General features: G+C 47.5%; 1 protein-coding gene across 2 annotated transcripts; it reads left to right on the top strand.

Annotated features, from left to right (window-relative positions):
* Positions 1-375: 375 nt before the first annotated feature.
* Positions 376-15,751, top strand: Bspry (B-box and SPRY domain containing). Of its 2 annotated transcripts, none has more exons than XM_004662675.3 (6): positions 376-576; positions 4,381-4,479; positions 8,627-8,857; positions 10,913-10,938; positions 13,820-13,944; positions 14,775-15,751. In XM_004662675.3, the coding sequence occupies exons 1-6, from the start codon at positions 376-378 to the stop codon at positions 15,299-15,301; spliced, it is 1,209 nt and encodes a 402-aa protein (XP_004662732.3). In that variant the 3' UTR covers positions 15,302-15,751. The 2 variants fall into 2 exon arrangements, with proteins under 2 accessions (XP_004662732.3, XP_044990736.1); XM_045134801.1 differs by lacking the exon at positions 376-576 and adding an exon at positions 3,203-3,593.
* The last annotated feature ends 334 nt before the right edge of the window (positions 15,752-16,085 follow it).

Raw genomic sequence — 16,085 nt, 5'->3', positions numbered from 1 at the left:
CTTTAAACGCCAAGCCATCTCTCCAACCCTTAATTTACCTTCCATCCCATTTTACAGCCAACGTCACTGAGGGGCCAAGAGAGAGCGAGCCGGATCTGACACGGGAGCCTTACTTAATTCCCTCGTTTAAAGCTGCCTCACAGATGGGCTGTTTTGAGAGTTACAGAAGAGACTTGTGAAGTGCTTATCAAACCCAACACGGTAACAAAGTTTTCCTAAAGTATTCCACACGAGTACTCGGTGCTACGTGTTTATTTTAACAACGCGCTCCCGCGGGAAGGACCCGGGCGAGGCGCGGGGCGGGAAGGGGCGTGGCCACGGAGGCCCCGCCCACGGCACCTGCGACAGGTGGAGCGCAGCGCCGGGCGCTTGGCCATGGCCTCCGAGAGCACCGGGCCCGAGCCGGGGTCGGAACCGGGGTCGGAGCCAGGCCCGCTCTGCCCCGAGCACCGCGAGCCTCTGAGCTGGTTCTGCAGCTCCGAGCGGCGGCTCGTGTGCGCCTCCTGCTCGGGGATGGGCGGCCGCTGCCGGGGGCACCGCATCCGCCGGGCGGAGGAGCACGCCGAGGAGCTGCGGGTGAGCGGCCGTGGGGCCCGGAAGGAGGGCGGCACGCTGCGGGTACCGGGGGCACGCCGGGCACGACTAGCAAGGGCCAGGGAGCCAGGCCGTCCTCCTGGGAGGCTTTCCCGGTAGAGCGAGGCAGTTAAAGGTGTGGCCTGTGGAGGGAGCTCGACTGGAGTTCGAATCCCACCCCCTCCTACCGAGCCTGAGTCACAGAATTTCCGTGAGCCTCTGTGTCGTTGGGGAGGGAAATGGCATTCATAATAGCACGTGTTTTATATTGTAGCTGACCTCGGATAAAACCCGGTTCCCCCTTCCAGTTACCCCCAGGTTTCCTGGTAAGGCGGGGATCTATTTCCTTAACAATCTGGGCTTGATTGTATTTGAAGCTGGGTTCGTCGGAATAACTGTAGCGGGTGGAGACGATGGCAGGACCTTCTCTGTCTTCTAAGGGCTCCTCACCATCATGTTCAGTGTGGCCTCAGGTTGGTCACCTTCCTGCCGAAATTGGAAGCGGTCACCTCCTCCTCCTCTCACCTTAGCCCTGGCCTCTGGGGAACTCCTTGCAATTTGTTTAAATGGCTTAATTCTCCCAACCCCACCCTGGAGTTCAGTTTTGCTGTATGCTGAGGGCTATGGCTGGGGACTTCATCAATGTAGGCTGTAATAAACACAGCTTATTGGATGTTGGAGCCAGAAGGGCTCAGTTATTCGGCAATAATGAAAATAAACTTGGATATCATTATTTTATATTTTTTTTTCCAGCTTGCATCATGGGTAGGAATTCTGTGAACTCCAAAGTATATAAATATCTGTCAACTCATTCCATCCAGACCAGGCCTTTGAAGTGGTGGTCCTAACCCACATTTTACTGATGGGAGACCAGAGTAGGGCAGTAACTCCTCCCAGTTCTCTTAATGTTTAGGGCCCCCGGAGGATAGGTTCATTGACTGGGCAAGAGGAAACCACCTCTTTGCTTCAGTGGTTAGGAGGGAGGAAGTGAGCTAATGGAAAGCCTTGAAAAGTAGCCATCTGGGCCTGAGGGGTGGGAAGGCTGAAGTGGGGGGGATGGGGGACAGACCTGGTGCTTAATTTGGAATGGACTCTGTCCCAGGTGTCTTCCTGTGCCCCCCCCCAAGACTTTGTTATGCTTCTTTTGGCTTTAAGGGAAGCTACCATTGCTTTCTTTCCCTTCAGTCTTTCCTGCTCCTTCCTTCTCCCTCTCTTTGAGGTGCTGGAGATTAAACCTAGGGCTTCATGCCTATTAAGCAAGCATACGCCTTTCCCTATCCCTCTAGCCAGTAAGAAATTGCAGTCTAGGGCAAGAGAGCCACTGAACAGGGCAAAAATAGTACCAGATCAATGGCTCTCTTAGCTTGTGGATTCCTGATCTGCAGCCTTTTAGAAGGTAGGCTCAAGTTATGGATCCTAGGTGCCTAGCAACATGATGAATGGATAAAGAAAATGTGGAAATGATAGAGAGTGATGCCATGAAGAAATAGGAAATTATATCATTTGCAGGAAAATGAATGGAACTAGAATTCACTATGTTGAGTAAAATAAGCCAGGTACAGAAAGACAAGTATCACATGTTTTTCTCTCATATGCAGAAATATAGACCAAACTACAAAAAGATGACATGAGTTTGGTGGTGCCCTCTTGTAACTGTGAAGCAGGAAGATGACAATTTTGAAGCCAGTCTGGACTCCATAAGGAGGCTGTGTCCCACCACAACTTCCCAAAAAGAAGATAGGAAAATAGAAGGGAAGGCTGAAGAGATGGCTTAGTGGTTAAGATGTTTTCCTGAAAAGCCAAAGAACCCAGGTTTGATTGCCCAGGACCCACTTTAGGCAGATACACAAGATGGCACATGTGTCTGGAGTTTGTTTGCAGTGGCTAGAGGCCCTGGCTGGCCTATTCTTTCTTTCTTTCTGCCCCTCCCCCTCAAATAAATAAATAATAATAATGAAAAGAAATTAGGAAGGAGACTGTTAGAGGAGAGTAGGGCAGGAGAGGATTTACAGAAGGTAGATTTATCAGAGAATCACAGTGAGACAGTCCATACAATTAATAAGCGCTCTTTTTTTCTTTTCAAGATAAGGTCTCTCTAGCCCAGGCTGACCTGGAATTCACTATGTAGTCTCAGGCTGGCCTCAAATCACAGAGATTTTCCTACCTCTGCCTCCCAAGTGTTGGGATTAAAGGCGTGCACCACCACGCCCATCCACTATGAATGCACTAATATTGAAAGAGAAAAGCAAAATCTAGACTCACTTTCCTTTGACTGGAGTGTCTGGTTATTGCGGCTTCCTTCTAGTCAGCTCAGTTCTGTAACTTTGCATTTGGACCTGTATCATGTCAGACAAATTCCTTCTGTGAGAAGAAGGATTTGGAGTTGGCCTGTGGCAGAGGGAAATGAGGCCAATTCTTAGGGGAAATTGTAAAGAAGCGGTTGTTTGGAAGTGTTCCATCTGTTCTCTGGAAGAATGGAATGGAGAATCGAGAGTCCAGCCACATCTCCTGGGGCAAGAAACTTCTCCATGGTCTCCAGCTCTTTCATTTCTAAAACACCCCTCTGCCACCATGGTGGATGCTGGTAGCTTTGAGAGCTGTGACCTGCTTGTCAAGACAGTGAATCGTCGTTTATTCAACAAATATTTATTTAAGGCTTTTTATAGACAGGAACTTACTTTTCGGTAGTAAGACATAGAAAACAGGGTGGAGCCATCCATGGTGCTTATGTTCCCATGGTGGTGGTGGGGGGCTCAGACACATATCAAAGTCAACACAGAATAGCTGTCAGAGAGTTGTAAGGTAAAGGAGAGAAATAATAAAAGATAGGCATGAGTCAGGGAAGAGCTGTCTGAAGAGGTGGCATCTGGATGGAGGGAAGGAGTAAGACACACACACACACACACACACACACACACAGAGTGTATGTGTGTGTGAGTGTCTAGTCTTGAAGAAAGAAGAAACAGCAAGTGCAGAGGCACTGAGGTTAGGAGATGTTTGGTGCCTTTAAGGAACAGAAGGTAAGTATGCAGAGTGGTAGAAAGTGATATTGGAGACTTAGCAGAGTCTCATCAGGTAGGGCCTGTTGGCTCAGGTAAGAAGCTTGCTCTCACTGAGAATATTGAAAAGCCATTGAAGCAGAGCACGGCCTGCTCTGATTTCTTTAGGGATGGAGGCTGTGGGTAATGGGGAGGAGAAGATTGAGAAAGGAAACCAGCTTTGTTGGCAGTTCCTATGAGAGATGATGGCTATCTGGAGAGTGCAAGCAACTGGAGTGGTCAGGAGAGACTTTGGAGGTAGGGTTAATAGAGACACATCTGGGTTACAGGTTTATGACTAATGGTACTGTACCACGGATGGGGACAACTTGTAAGAGAGCCATTGAGAAGCCATGCTCTGTCCAGGAGTAGGTGTGGAAAGTCAGGGAGCTGTGTGTGATGGAGGGTTGAGAGGTTATGCAAGGAAGTGAGTACAGTGATAGATTGTGGGGCTTGGGGACAGAAGGAAGTGAGGCCACAAAAGGGGTTGGTGGACAGCAGCAAAAAGTAGTAGTATATTGGTGGCTCCAACTGAGCTGCTGGGCTAGGGATCCTGGCACTCATGAGCTAGATGGAAGGGACATGCTGGGCAGGATGGGGACTCTCTACATAATGGTTTGGGAGTGGTATGATTTGGATAATGGTAAGGTATGGGTTATGACTGTAGGAGTGGGTAACTGAGGTAGAGTAAGAGGGGAAAAAATGATTGACATGAGTGGATGGCTGTCCAGCGTAGATAATGACACAGCAAGTATCATTTGTCTTGCAGAACAAGATTGTGGACCAGTGTGAGAGGCTGCAGTTACAGAGTGCTGGCATCACCAAGTATGTGGCCGAGGTCTTGCCAGGGAAGAACCAGAGAGCAGTGGTAATCCTTCCTCCTTCCCCTCCACACTATGTCTCTCTCAGGAACTTGGACAGCCTATCCAAACCAATGGGCTCATTGTGCTGCTAGCAAACCTGGATGTCCAGAAAGAACCAGAAAGCTGTTGGGAGTCAGCCATAGTGTGTTCATCTCTGCTTGTGTTTACTTGATGATCTTGAGTTCTTTCTCTGTCTGTCATCCCCTTTTATCATTTTTTTTTCATCATATTGCATTGGCTATGACTTCAGTAAAACATTGACTAGAAGCTACAGTAGTTGTTATGTTCAACATCCAACTGTTACTTTAATAAATTCTTTCTGAGTATCAGTGCCAGGTAGTAGTCCATCTCTCTGATCCTCACTCCTACCATCTGGACAGAGCCAGCTCGTTTCTAGGGCCATCAGACTATTGACTCAATTAGAAAGCAATTTTCATGCATATCTTGGGGTAGAGGAACAAGATGGGTAGTATATTTTACCATCTAGTTATTTTGTGATAAAACCAAGAATTATAAAATTACCTAGGGAGTTTTACATGGGATATTAGCTTTTATTTTTTTCTTCCCAATGATAAAGATGAATTCAGGGTCACACACATACTAAGCAAGTGCTCTATCCCTGAGCTACATCTCCATCGCTTTTGAAATACTCTTTTTTAAAATGTTTTTTAGTCAGGAACCCATGTATTTACACCAGCTTTAAACTTGCCATATAATTATGGGTGACCCTGAAACACTGATCCCTGCCTTTACCACCAACATGCTTATTGGCATGATGGAGGATTATAGGCATAGGCCACTATGCCCTGCTCCTTTGAAGCATTATTATGACGATTTCATGCAGTAGGTGGCAGTAGCATCCCTATTTTAGATCGGGAAATGGGTCTTAGAGAGGTTTAACCTACTTGTTCAGGTTCCCATGCGTTGTGGCAGAGTCAGTTCTAGGAGCTGGACCTTCTGACCCCAGGCCAGTGCTCCTTCTGTGACATCCCATTGCTAATCCTTTATTCAATGCCACTGCTATGTCTTTACTCTCGAGCATCTCCTTCAGGGCAGTCCCTGTGCATTTCTCTCTGTACATGCACTCCTTCCTTCTCATGCAGCACACACAAACAAGGTTGGCATTACTCGAGTCAAGTTTCTTTTACTTGCATGGCACAGAATCCAGTTCAAGTAGTGGAAGCAAATGAGAACATCCTGGCAAAATATTGGAGTCCCTCAGAACCAAAGGAGACTAGAACTAAGAACCAGAAGGCTGTTGGGAGTCAGCCATTGTGTGTTCATCTCTGCTTCTGTTTACGTGATGATCTTGAGTTCTCTCTCTGTCTGTCATCCTCTTACCATTTTTATTTTTTTAATCATATTGCGTTGGCTATGACTTCAGTAAAACATTGACTAGAAGCTACAGTAGTTGTAATGTTCAGTGTTCAACTATGACTTTAATAAATTCTTTCTGAGTAACAGTGCCACATAGTAGTGTTGCCCTAAGTGCCATTCCACAATGAACAAAAGATGAAGTTTCCTCTTTTCATGAAGTCTGCATTCTTTTTTAGGATCTCACTAGCCCAGTCTGACCTGGAATTAACTCACTCTGTAGCCTAGGCCGGCTTCAAACTGAACAGTGATCTTCCTGTCTCAGCCTCCCCAGTACTAGAATTAAGGACATAAGCCACTACTCCTTGCTTGAGGTCTACATTCTTTTTTATTTATTTATTTATTTACTTATTTATATAATGTATTTATTAATTTATTTGAGAGAAACAGACAGAATAGACACAACAGGGCCTCTTGCCAACTGCAAATCAACTCCAGATGCATGCACTACTTTGTGTATCTGGTTTTATTTGTATGTTGGGGAATCAAACCTGGGCCATCAGGCTTTGCATGCAAGTACCTTTAACCACTGACCTATCTCTTCATCCCAAGGTCTACATTCTTGATAATAAAATAAAATAAATGCTATATTAGAAGGTGAAACATGCTGTTATAGTTACCTTCTAGATGCTGGATCATAATACTTGACCAAAAGCAGCTGATGGGAGGAAAGGATTTATTTGGACCAAAAAGCATTCAGAACCCATGAGTTTATGGAAGACATCTGATTCAAACCAACACATATGCTACTAGGGAAATGTAAAACAGGAAAGGGGCACAAGGGTTGCAATTACTTGGTGCTGTGATAAGGAATGCCTTCATTAAGAGGGTTGATACTGGCCAGAGAGGAAAGGGGGACAGGGAGAAACTGGATCATGAGCTCATTGGCTACACAAGGATTTGCCCTTCATTTGGGGTATGAAGGGAAGCCACTGGAAAGTTTTGACCAGAGTAAGATGACTTCTGTTTAATAAGGAGCCTCTGACACCTATGCTAAGAAGTGACGCTGGGGGACCGATTAGAAAGTGGTTGTAATAATTAATGCAAGTGGAAGCCACACTGGTTTGTATCTGAGTAAGTTTATCTGCTATTCATTAGCCACTCTTTCCATTGGACTGACTGGATCTCAGATTCTTCTGTAAAGCAGGGATGTTCACCCTCCTCTCCATGGAAAGAAGGTCTCCAGGGAAAGAGCCTAGGTAGCTCTGGCTGTCTATGACCCTCTGACGTGAAGGAGACTGCTCTACTCTGACTTATCTGGCAAAGAGTCCAAGTATAGGTACTTTATGCAGCAAGTGCCTTTGGGGAGGGATCCGACCAGCTGCATCTGGTGTGGCAGAGTAGTGTTGGACTGAGAGGCGGGACAGTGGGGGGTCCTTGGGACTAGCAAGAAAATTTTTCCCAAGTCAAGAGAAATTTCCCATGTAGGCATCCAGTCAATTTTGGAGCACCTGTTGCATGCCAGACACTGCTAGTAGTTAAAGAAAAGCATTTAAATATTTTTGTTTTGTCTTTTTGAGGTAGGGTTTCACCCTAGTACAAGCTGACCTGGAATTCACTGTGTATTCTCAGAGTGGCCTCGAACTCATGGCGATCTTCCTGACTCTGCCTCCCAAGTGCAGGGATTAAAGGCATGCACCACCATGCCTGGCTTTTTTGTTGTTGTTGTTGTTGTTTGTTTGTTTTTGTTTTGTTTTTGAGGTAGGGTCTTGCTCTAGGCCAGGCTGACCTGGAATTCACTATGTAGTCTCAGGGTGGCCTCGAACTCATGCTGATCCTCCTACCTCAGCCCTCTAAATGCTGGGATTAAAGATATGCACCACTATGTCTGGCTAAATTTTATTTATTTATATTCAAGCAGAGAGAGGCAGACAGACAATGGGCACACCAGGGCGTAGTGCCACTGCAAATGAACTCCAAATGCATGCGCCACTTTGTGCATCTGGATTTATGTGGGTACAGGGGAATCAAACCCAGGTCCTTAGGTTTTACAGGCAAGTGCCTTAACTGCTGAACCATCTCCCTAGCCCAGAAGAAACTCAAACTCATTAACTTCATTGGTTGAGAATTCACTTCAGGTTCCCTCTATGGCCAATAAAATTCCTGTTATAAAACCAATTTGAGGGCTGGCTTAGCAGTTAAGGCGTTTGTCTGCAAAGCCAAAGGACCCAGGTTAAATTCCCCAGGACCCACGTTAGCCAGATGCACAAGGGGGCACATGTGTCTCGAGTTCATTTGCAGTGGCTGGAGCCCTGGTGCACCCATTCTCTCTTCTTCTCTTTCTTCCTCTTTCTCTCTGTCAAATAAATAAATAAGAATAAAATATTTTAAATTAAAAAATTTTTTGAATGAATAGCCTTAAGAAGTACTGGGATTGTTGTCCTTAGAGAGGGTAAAATATCAACTGGACTACAGTTACTATGGACCTCGTTGAAGAGGATGCCGGTTTAGGCCCTTCTGCTCTGTAATCTCATTGACTCTCTCCTTTGGTCCCATGGCCTCAGAGTTTCCAACCAAGTGGGAAGTAAGCAGATGATCCTCATCCATCTCTAAGCTCTGTCCAACTCCTCCATTCTGTAATGGTATCTAATGAGATATGGCATGGGTGTCTGGATCTCAGATCTCTCTGGGAACTCTTACTGCTGGGATGTCAAAGTCAATGAATTGAGTACTGTTTTCCCCCTTCATATATGCCCATGACCGACATTGTCAGTCCATCTCAGCACTCCTGCTGAGCCCCAAGCCTCCTAACCCTGCCTTCACGCTATTCCTCATCAGAGCACGGCCAGCGCAGCACGGGAACTGGTTATCCAGCGGCTGAGTGCGGTGCGGAGCCTGTGCGATAGCGAGGAGCAGCGGCTACTGGAGCAGGTGCATGGCGAGGAGGAGCGCGCCCACCAGAGCATCCTGACCCAGCGTGTGCACTGGGCCGAGGCACTGCAGAAGCTTGACGCCCTCCGCACCAGCCTGGTGGGCATGCTTACCCATCTGGATGACCTCCAGCTGATTGTAAGTCGGGCAGGGATGAGGGCACCAGAGGTTGGCCAGGCTCCTCCCAAATCTGAAAACCTTGAGAATGTTTAGATGGGTGGGAGGTAGGCAGCCATGAGAATTTGGAGCAGGGATGAGTGACAATGACTTTTTTTTTTTTTTTTTTTTTTTTTTTGCTTTTTTGAGGTAGGGTCTCTCTAGTGCAGGCTGACCTGGAATTCACTATGTCATCTTAGAGTGGCCTCAAACTCACAGCAATCCTCCTACTTCTGCCTCCCAAGTGCTGGGATGAAAGGCGTGTGCCACCATGCCTGGCTGACAATGACTTTTTGCCTGGGCAAACTCTAACACCTCTAGTTTCATCTGTGTACTTCCTTGTAAAATCCAGTTTTTGCAAGAAACCTCAATCAGTTTGGCCAGAAGTCCCCACCCTGGATATCTGATCACCCTTGACATTTGATCAAGTTCCCATCTCCCCCAGGTAATGCCTAACAACCTTGGCCTGTCCTTAGCTAGAATCCTCATAGGTCAGTTTAAACAGGATCCCCCTTGACCTTCAAGTTTGCTCTTAATAATTTTCCACCCTCAGACCTCACCCTGCTCCTTCAATATCAAGTCCCACCTCCCATGCTATATTCAAGAGTTCAGCCCCTCCCTCCTTTCCCCTACTGCAGAATCCCATGGCAATGGTTTCGTTATCTATCTTCATTACTATGCTTAGGTAAATATCATTGAATCACTTCCTTAACATGAGGCTGGGGAGTAAAATCATATGAATTTTCTGGCAGCCAATAGCAGCACCTCCAATGCTTACTGCATCTCTAAGAGTTGTGCTATAGGGCAGAGTTACAGGGTGCAGCCGCCAGCTGTTCCAAGCCTTACACAGGGCGCGAACATGGAAATGACAGGATGTAGAAGAGTATGTTGATGTGTTAAGGGAGAGGGAAGCCTTCACGAGTCAGGGAGCCCCACAGTGTAAATGGGGGTGGATCACAGAATGCCTCCTCGATGGGGTGATCTTCAAGAAGAGCATCTGTGGGCCAGAGAAATGGCTTAGTGGTTAAGGCGCTTGCCTCCAAAGCCAAAGGACCCCATTTCGATTCCTCGGGACCCATGTAAAGCCAGATGTGCTAGATGGCGCATGTGTACAGAGTTTGTTTGCAGTGGCTAGAGGTCCTAGTGTGCCCATTCTCTCTGTGCCTCTCTCTGTCTCTCAAATAAATAAATAGAATGTTAAAAACAAACAAACAACAACAACAAAAAAAAAAAAAACGGAGCTGGGCATGTGCCTTTAATCCTAGCACTTGTGAGGCAGAGGTAGGAAGATCGCCATGAGTTCAAGGCAACCCTGAGAATACATAGTTCCAGGTCAGCCTGGGCTACAGCAAGACCCTACCTCTGAAAAACTAAATAAAAAGGAGAAGTGCATGCATCCACAGGGAAGTGGGGAGGAGGAAGGAGCTTCAGAAGGGAACAAGAAGTCTGTATTTGTGGGAACAGGGTCTTGATATGAAAATACAGAGCTGATTCTTCTACCAGATATTACAATGATTACCGTTCAGTACCTCATCTTTCAAAGTAACTTATAGCTATCCAGAGGCCTCCAAGTTTTAGGGGACACTGACGTCCTGGTGAAACTACGGAGCAGAGGGAGCAGAATATGGAACAACTGAGTGGCCCCTCTGTCTTTTCAACTAGGGCAGTCATGGGGACTGCCCTAGATTGTGCATCCACTTAGCCATCAGCTTCCAGGCAAGGGCATACTTTGTCCCCGCTACTGGAACAGTCACAAGAGAGGATTCAGCAAGTTGAAGCCATGCAGGGGCCAACTGTCTTCATGCGGGGCCGGGGTAGTAGAAGATGCTACATGGCACTTCATTCTGAGCAGGGATGCGGGTGCGTGTGTGTTTGAGTAAAACATCCCAGAAGGCTTTGGGCTGGGTCTTGAGGGAGGAGGAGCAGGACCTTTATTCAGGAGTCTGTCCACACAGCCCTCAGCAGTTAAATGTGTTCAGGTCCTGACCTCCTGGCAACTTTCTGCTGCCAGGCTGATTTTGTTTTCTTTCCTTGCAGCAGAAGGAGCAGGAGATTTTTGAGAGGTGAGTGTGGCCCATGATTTGCTTGGTAAGTCCTGGATCCCCTCAGGCCTCTCCCCAGTCCACTGCATTCCAGGCACGTAGCTGAGTGGCTTCTCTGCAGCTGACTTGATGGTCAGGAATCTTTTCAGTCCCTGCCTGGATGACTCTTTTAGACCTACATGGAAAAGCAGAGAAACCAATCCTTATTAGCTAGGCATTGACCCTCTCCTTTCTTACCCTAGTTCCTGTTATCCTTTATCTTCTTTCTTTTTTTGTGGGGTGGGGGCTTTGAGGGTCACACTGTAGCTCAAGCTGACCCGGAATTCACTATGTAGTCTCAGGGTAACCTCAAACTCATGACAATCCACCTACCTCTTCCTCCTGAGTGCTGGGATTAAAGGCATGCACCACCTTGCCCGGTTCCCTTAGCTTATTTCAACATGTGGTTACCCCATGCAAGAATTTTATCACCCCACAAAGATATGAATGCTGAGGCCCAAAGAGGGCAGTAGATTTACTTAAGCCCTGAACTGGGACCTGTATGCACCTGACTTCTGTCCCCTTTCTGTCTCCTACCTTACTCCCTTTTTGTGGTAAAAGAATCTTTGAAATATAAGTTTGCATTGCCATTCAAGTTTTGTAATTTTTTTTTTTGCTTGTTTGATTTTTATTTCTTGAGGCAGGGTCTCACTGTAGACCAGGCTGACCTGGAATTCACTATGTAGTCTCAGGGTAGCCTCGAATTCATAGTGATCTTCCTACCTCTGCCTCCCAAGTACTGGGATTAAAGATGTGCGCCACCACGCCCGGCTTTTATGTTACAACTTTGATTCCACTCTAACACTGAAGTATTTTTCCTTTGCTCCCACTTCTGTATTTATACCTTTGTTCCTTTTTTTATACTGAAAACCCCAGATCTCAGGCATGTCAAGATATTTACACATTTGCTCAGTCCTGCTCACATAATATTGACTGAGAACGGCTGAGCCTGTACCTCAACTGATAGACCTACTTGAATAGTTCAAGGTTTGTTTATAGTTCTTTGTGCCCTTAGACCGAGGTCGTGCACTCCCAAAGTGCTGTTGTCAGAAATCTCGCTTGTCTAGTAAGAAATGCCTTTGTTGGTGCAGCGTTTCCATGTCTGTGGCAGGGTTCAATTGTCACCTGACAGTGGCAGCAAATCTTGCTGCACAGGCTGGGCATTTTGATCCCTGGTCTATTCAAGCCTTATCTCACTTCCTCCCCTGTGGGGCTATGCCTTTTGGGTTCGGTGTTGTGTGTACAGTAAGCTGACCTTACTGCACACAGTTGGTCTCAGGGTGTCTCGGGATGGCAGCTTAGCGCTGCTGACACCGGCTCTTCTTTCACCTCCACCTGTTGGCTCTGGCTTCTCCAGGTGGAGCTGCTGTGCTGAGTAGACAGCACAGCCTCTTGTCCTGACCACAACTAGCCTCTGTCACTAGAGACTGAGCATTTGATCTCATTCCTCTGGAGCCAGGGCAGCTAGTGACAGCCTTATAGAGCCCATATGTATCAGGGAGAGGGAAGAAGGTACGTATGGAGAGCTGCTGAGAGACCATAAGACCATCTTGGGGATTAGTAGTGAGAAAGTTTTCTCTAAGAACTCATGTCAGAGGGATGCAAAATGCTGCATAAATCCCCACTTTATTCTGAATGACCTTGTGAGATTTTGTTTCAGCTCAAGGAAAACTATGTTGAATGGTCCCTGGATTCCATCCTGGGGTGTATGTTATTTTTCCCCCTCTGGTATTTCAAGGTAGAGTGTCACTCTAGCCCAGTCTGACCTGGAATTCACTATGTAGTCTCATGGTGGCCTTGAACTCACGGTGACCCTCTGCCTCCCAAGTGCTGGTACTAAAGGTGTGCACCATCATGCCCGGCCCTGTGGGGTTGTATTTTTGCATGGAGGCAGGACTTGAATCCAGTTCTCTTTTAGATTAAATTTTGTGTGTCTTTTATGTATATATGAATGTGTGTATGTGTGTACAAGTGTGCATATGCCACAGTGTGCATGTTGAGGTCAGAGGGCAGCCTTGGGATGTTGTCCTCTCCCAACTCCTTGTTTGAGGTGTTGTTTGCTATAGATAACCTGTGAGCTCCGACGTTCTCCTGACTCTACCTCTCATTACTGACGGTGTGATGGCATTACAGGCACGTGCATCATTTTGCATCTGGCTTTACGTGGGTGCTGTGAGCTCCAGTCAGCAGGCTTACAGAAAAAGCACCTCAGATCACTTAGCCATCCCTCCAGTCCCAGCTTCCCTTTTTGGCTAAGTGCCTCTCTGAAGCTTCGTTCTCTTGGGTCTGATGGGATGACCGTCACCTTCCTGTTACAGCAAAGTTTAAGTGACTTGGACAGAAATAGTAAGCTAGAGCCCAGCAACTAGAAAAATGACTCCCCACCATGATTATCTCTTGCTGACCCTTCCTGGGTGACTCTCAAAGGTATTTGTATTTAAGAGCAGAAGAGAGGCTGCCTTCTGACCAAACCAATGGAAACATCACTGCTGCCTTGGGTTCTGAGGAAGTGAGACATTTTCTGGCTAGGAGACTGGAATGTAAACACTACCACAAAGAGGCTCCAGAGGTCCCAGCCCATCATGAGTAGCTTACCTCTCAGCATACTGCCTCCCATTTTTAATACTGGCACAATATATGTCTCTTCCTGTAAGTGTCCATCTGCTTTTCCAGGGCAAACAGTAAACAGCTACCCTTTGTTCTAGCCAGGCCTCTACATGGCATTAGCTACCAGTTGTGATATCACCCTGCTAGGAGGAGAATTTTACTCCTGTCTTCCTCCCCTTGCCCTTATCAACCCACTTGTATTCCCACAAACCTTCCTGAACCTCACTCTCTCTCTCTCTCTTTTTCTCTGAATAAGGACCGAGGAAGCGGAGGGCATTTTGGATCCCCAGGATTCAGAAAAATTAAGCTTTAATGAGAAGTGCACTTGGAGTCCATTACTGACCCGACTCTGGGCAACGGCGGTTCTTGGATCCCTCTCAGGTTAGAAGTTGCCAGAGTCCAGCATGATCACAGCAAATGGGCTTGTGGGATTTGCTTCTGGGTCACACTGGGCACCACTCCTTATGGGATGGTTGCTTAGGCAACCAGTGATGCTAGAAGCAGGCTGTTCTGAAGGGCCAAAGCTCTTGGTGGAGCTGAGCAGATGGACCAAGTCATTACCATTTCCAGACCAGCCTGTTCTGTGGTTAAGTTTAGGATTAATCTTGTTCTCTTAAATCATGTCTCTCTGACACATGAGATATGTGATATCCTGCCCTTCTGGGGAAGGAAGTACATTATGATTTATTGGAAATTTCAGGTTTCTCTTTAAGAAAGTATGATTGACAGCCAGCCTGAGGGCATCGGGTCCAGTGCTGAAGCCGACTGGATTTGTCTGACTCACTCATTTAACAAGCCTGTACCTAGAAGGTGCTGTCAGATTGCTTGTATCTATAATCCCAGTGCTTGGAAAGCTGAGGCAGGAGAGTTCAAATTCAAGGCCGGCTTGGGTTATATATCAAGACACCCTATTTCTCTCTGGGCCTGTTCTCCATCAGAGTTTACAGGTGAAGATTTTAGACCAATAACCACTGTTAGCCTGGCTACAGTTTACCGAGCATTGTTCAGCTAACTCTCATGATCACCCTGTGATAGGGCCTGCTTGGTCCCTATTTGCAGGTGAAGAAAGTGAGGCTCAGAGAGTGCAAATGACTTGTCTGAGGTCTCACTACCAGTTAGTGGCAAGGAAGCCCTTGACTACCCCATGAGACCATGTTAAGGCTGGGGTAGGGGAGGAACCCTGGACCACTCTTGAGAATTCTTTCTGACAGGCATGGAGGAGGTACGCATCGACGAAAGGACTGTGGGTCCCTTACTGCATGTGTCAGATGATGGAAAGACCTTGACCTTCAATGCCAAGAAGTCCAAGGCCTGTGTAGACAGCCCAGAGCGCTTTGACCACTGGCCCAATGCCCTGGCTGCCACCTCCTTCCACACTGGGCTGCATACCTGGATGGTGAACGTCCAGAACAGTTGTGCCTATAAAGTGGGCGTGGCCTCAGCCCAGCTGCCCCGCAAGGGCTCTGGCAGTGACTGTCGCCTGGGCCACAATGCCTTCTCGTGGGTCTTCTCCCGCTATGGCCAGGAGTTCCGTTTTGTGCACGATGGGCAGTATGAGCCCCTGTTGCTGCTGCAGTGCCCGGTGCAGCTGGGCATCCTGCTGGACCTGCAGGCAGGAGAGCTGCTCTTCTACGAGCCGGCCTCAGGCACGGTGCTCTTCACCTACCACACATCCTTCCCTGGGCCTCTCTTCCCAGTCTTCGCTGTGGCTGACCAGACCATTTCCATCGTCCATTGACCTCTAGCCACCAGGAGGCCAGCTCTACCGCCACCCTTGCAAGCCAGGCTACATGTGATATGTGTGGTGTTCCTATGGGCTACAAATCCTGTGTCTGCCAGCGTGGTGGGAATCTGTTTCTGACCTGGGCATCTGCGGGAAACCTGATTTTTCCCTCGGTGTGGCGGTTTGAACAAAATGCCCTCTATAGGCTTGTGTGTTTTGAATACGTGGTCCCCAGCTGGTGGCAATTTGGGAAGGCAGTGGGGCCTCGCTGGAGGGGGTGTGTCACTGGTGGTGGACCCTAAGGTTAGTCCATCCCACTGGATGTTGACGGCCAGCTCAGACTGCTTCATCGTAGCCAATTTGAGAAGATGTGATGCCCCAGCTGTCTCTTCTGCCGTGTCTTTCCTGCCACAATGAAGCTTCCCTTAGAAACTGAAAGCTGAAATAAACCCTTTCCTTCTTTCAGCGGTTTCTTGGGTGTTTTGTCCCAGCAACAAGAAGGTAACTGTTAGCACTTGGCTTCAAACTCCCAAACCCACCATGCTTGAGGACCTCAAAGGGTCTCATATGCCTTTATCTCTGCCATCCAGCAGTCACCTGGCTCACAGTGAGTGTACAGTGATTATCCCATGGCAGCAGATGCATGGATGGGTAGGTGACTGGGTGGATGAGGCAGTATCTGGACTGTCAGTCTGTGCTTCGTGCACACGAAGAGATTCTCAGCCAAGAAGCTTGTGGCTGAAGCCACTGTGGCCTCAGTTCAGCATTGTCTATTATCTGACATGGCCCAGAGTAAATA

Source organism: Jaculus jaculus, chromosome 1 (assembly GCF_020740685.1).
Source record: "Jaculus jaculus isolate mJacJac1 chromosome 1, mJacJac1.mat.Y.cur, whole genome shotgun sequence".
Lineage (NCBI taxonomy): Eukaryota > Metazoa > Chordata > Mammalia > Rodentia > Dipodidae > Jaculus > Jaculus jaculus.
Note: the sequence above shows the minus strand (reverse complement) of the source record. Positions and strands in the feature narration are given on the sequence as shown.

Excerpts from the sequence above, each read along its gene's own strand:
- Bspry (XM_004662675.3), top strand. The coding sequence starts at position 376 with ATGGCCTCCGAGAGCACCGGGCCCGAGCCGGGGTCGGAACCGGGGTCG. Across the intron at positions 577-4,380 it reads AGCACGCCGAGGAGCTGCGG|AACAAGATTGTGGACCAGTG; the intron begins GTGAGCGGCCGT and ends TTTGTCTTGCAG. Across the intron at positions 10,939-13,819 it reads GAGCAGGAGATTTTTGAGAG|GACCGAGGAAGCGGAGGGCA; the intron begins GTGAGTGTGGCC and ends TCTCTGAATAAG.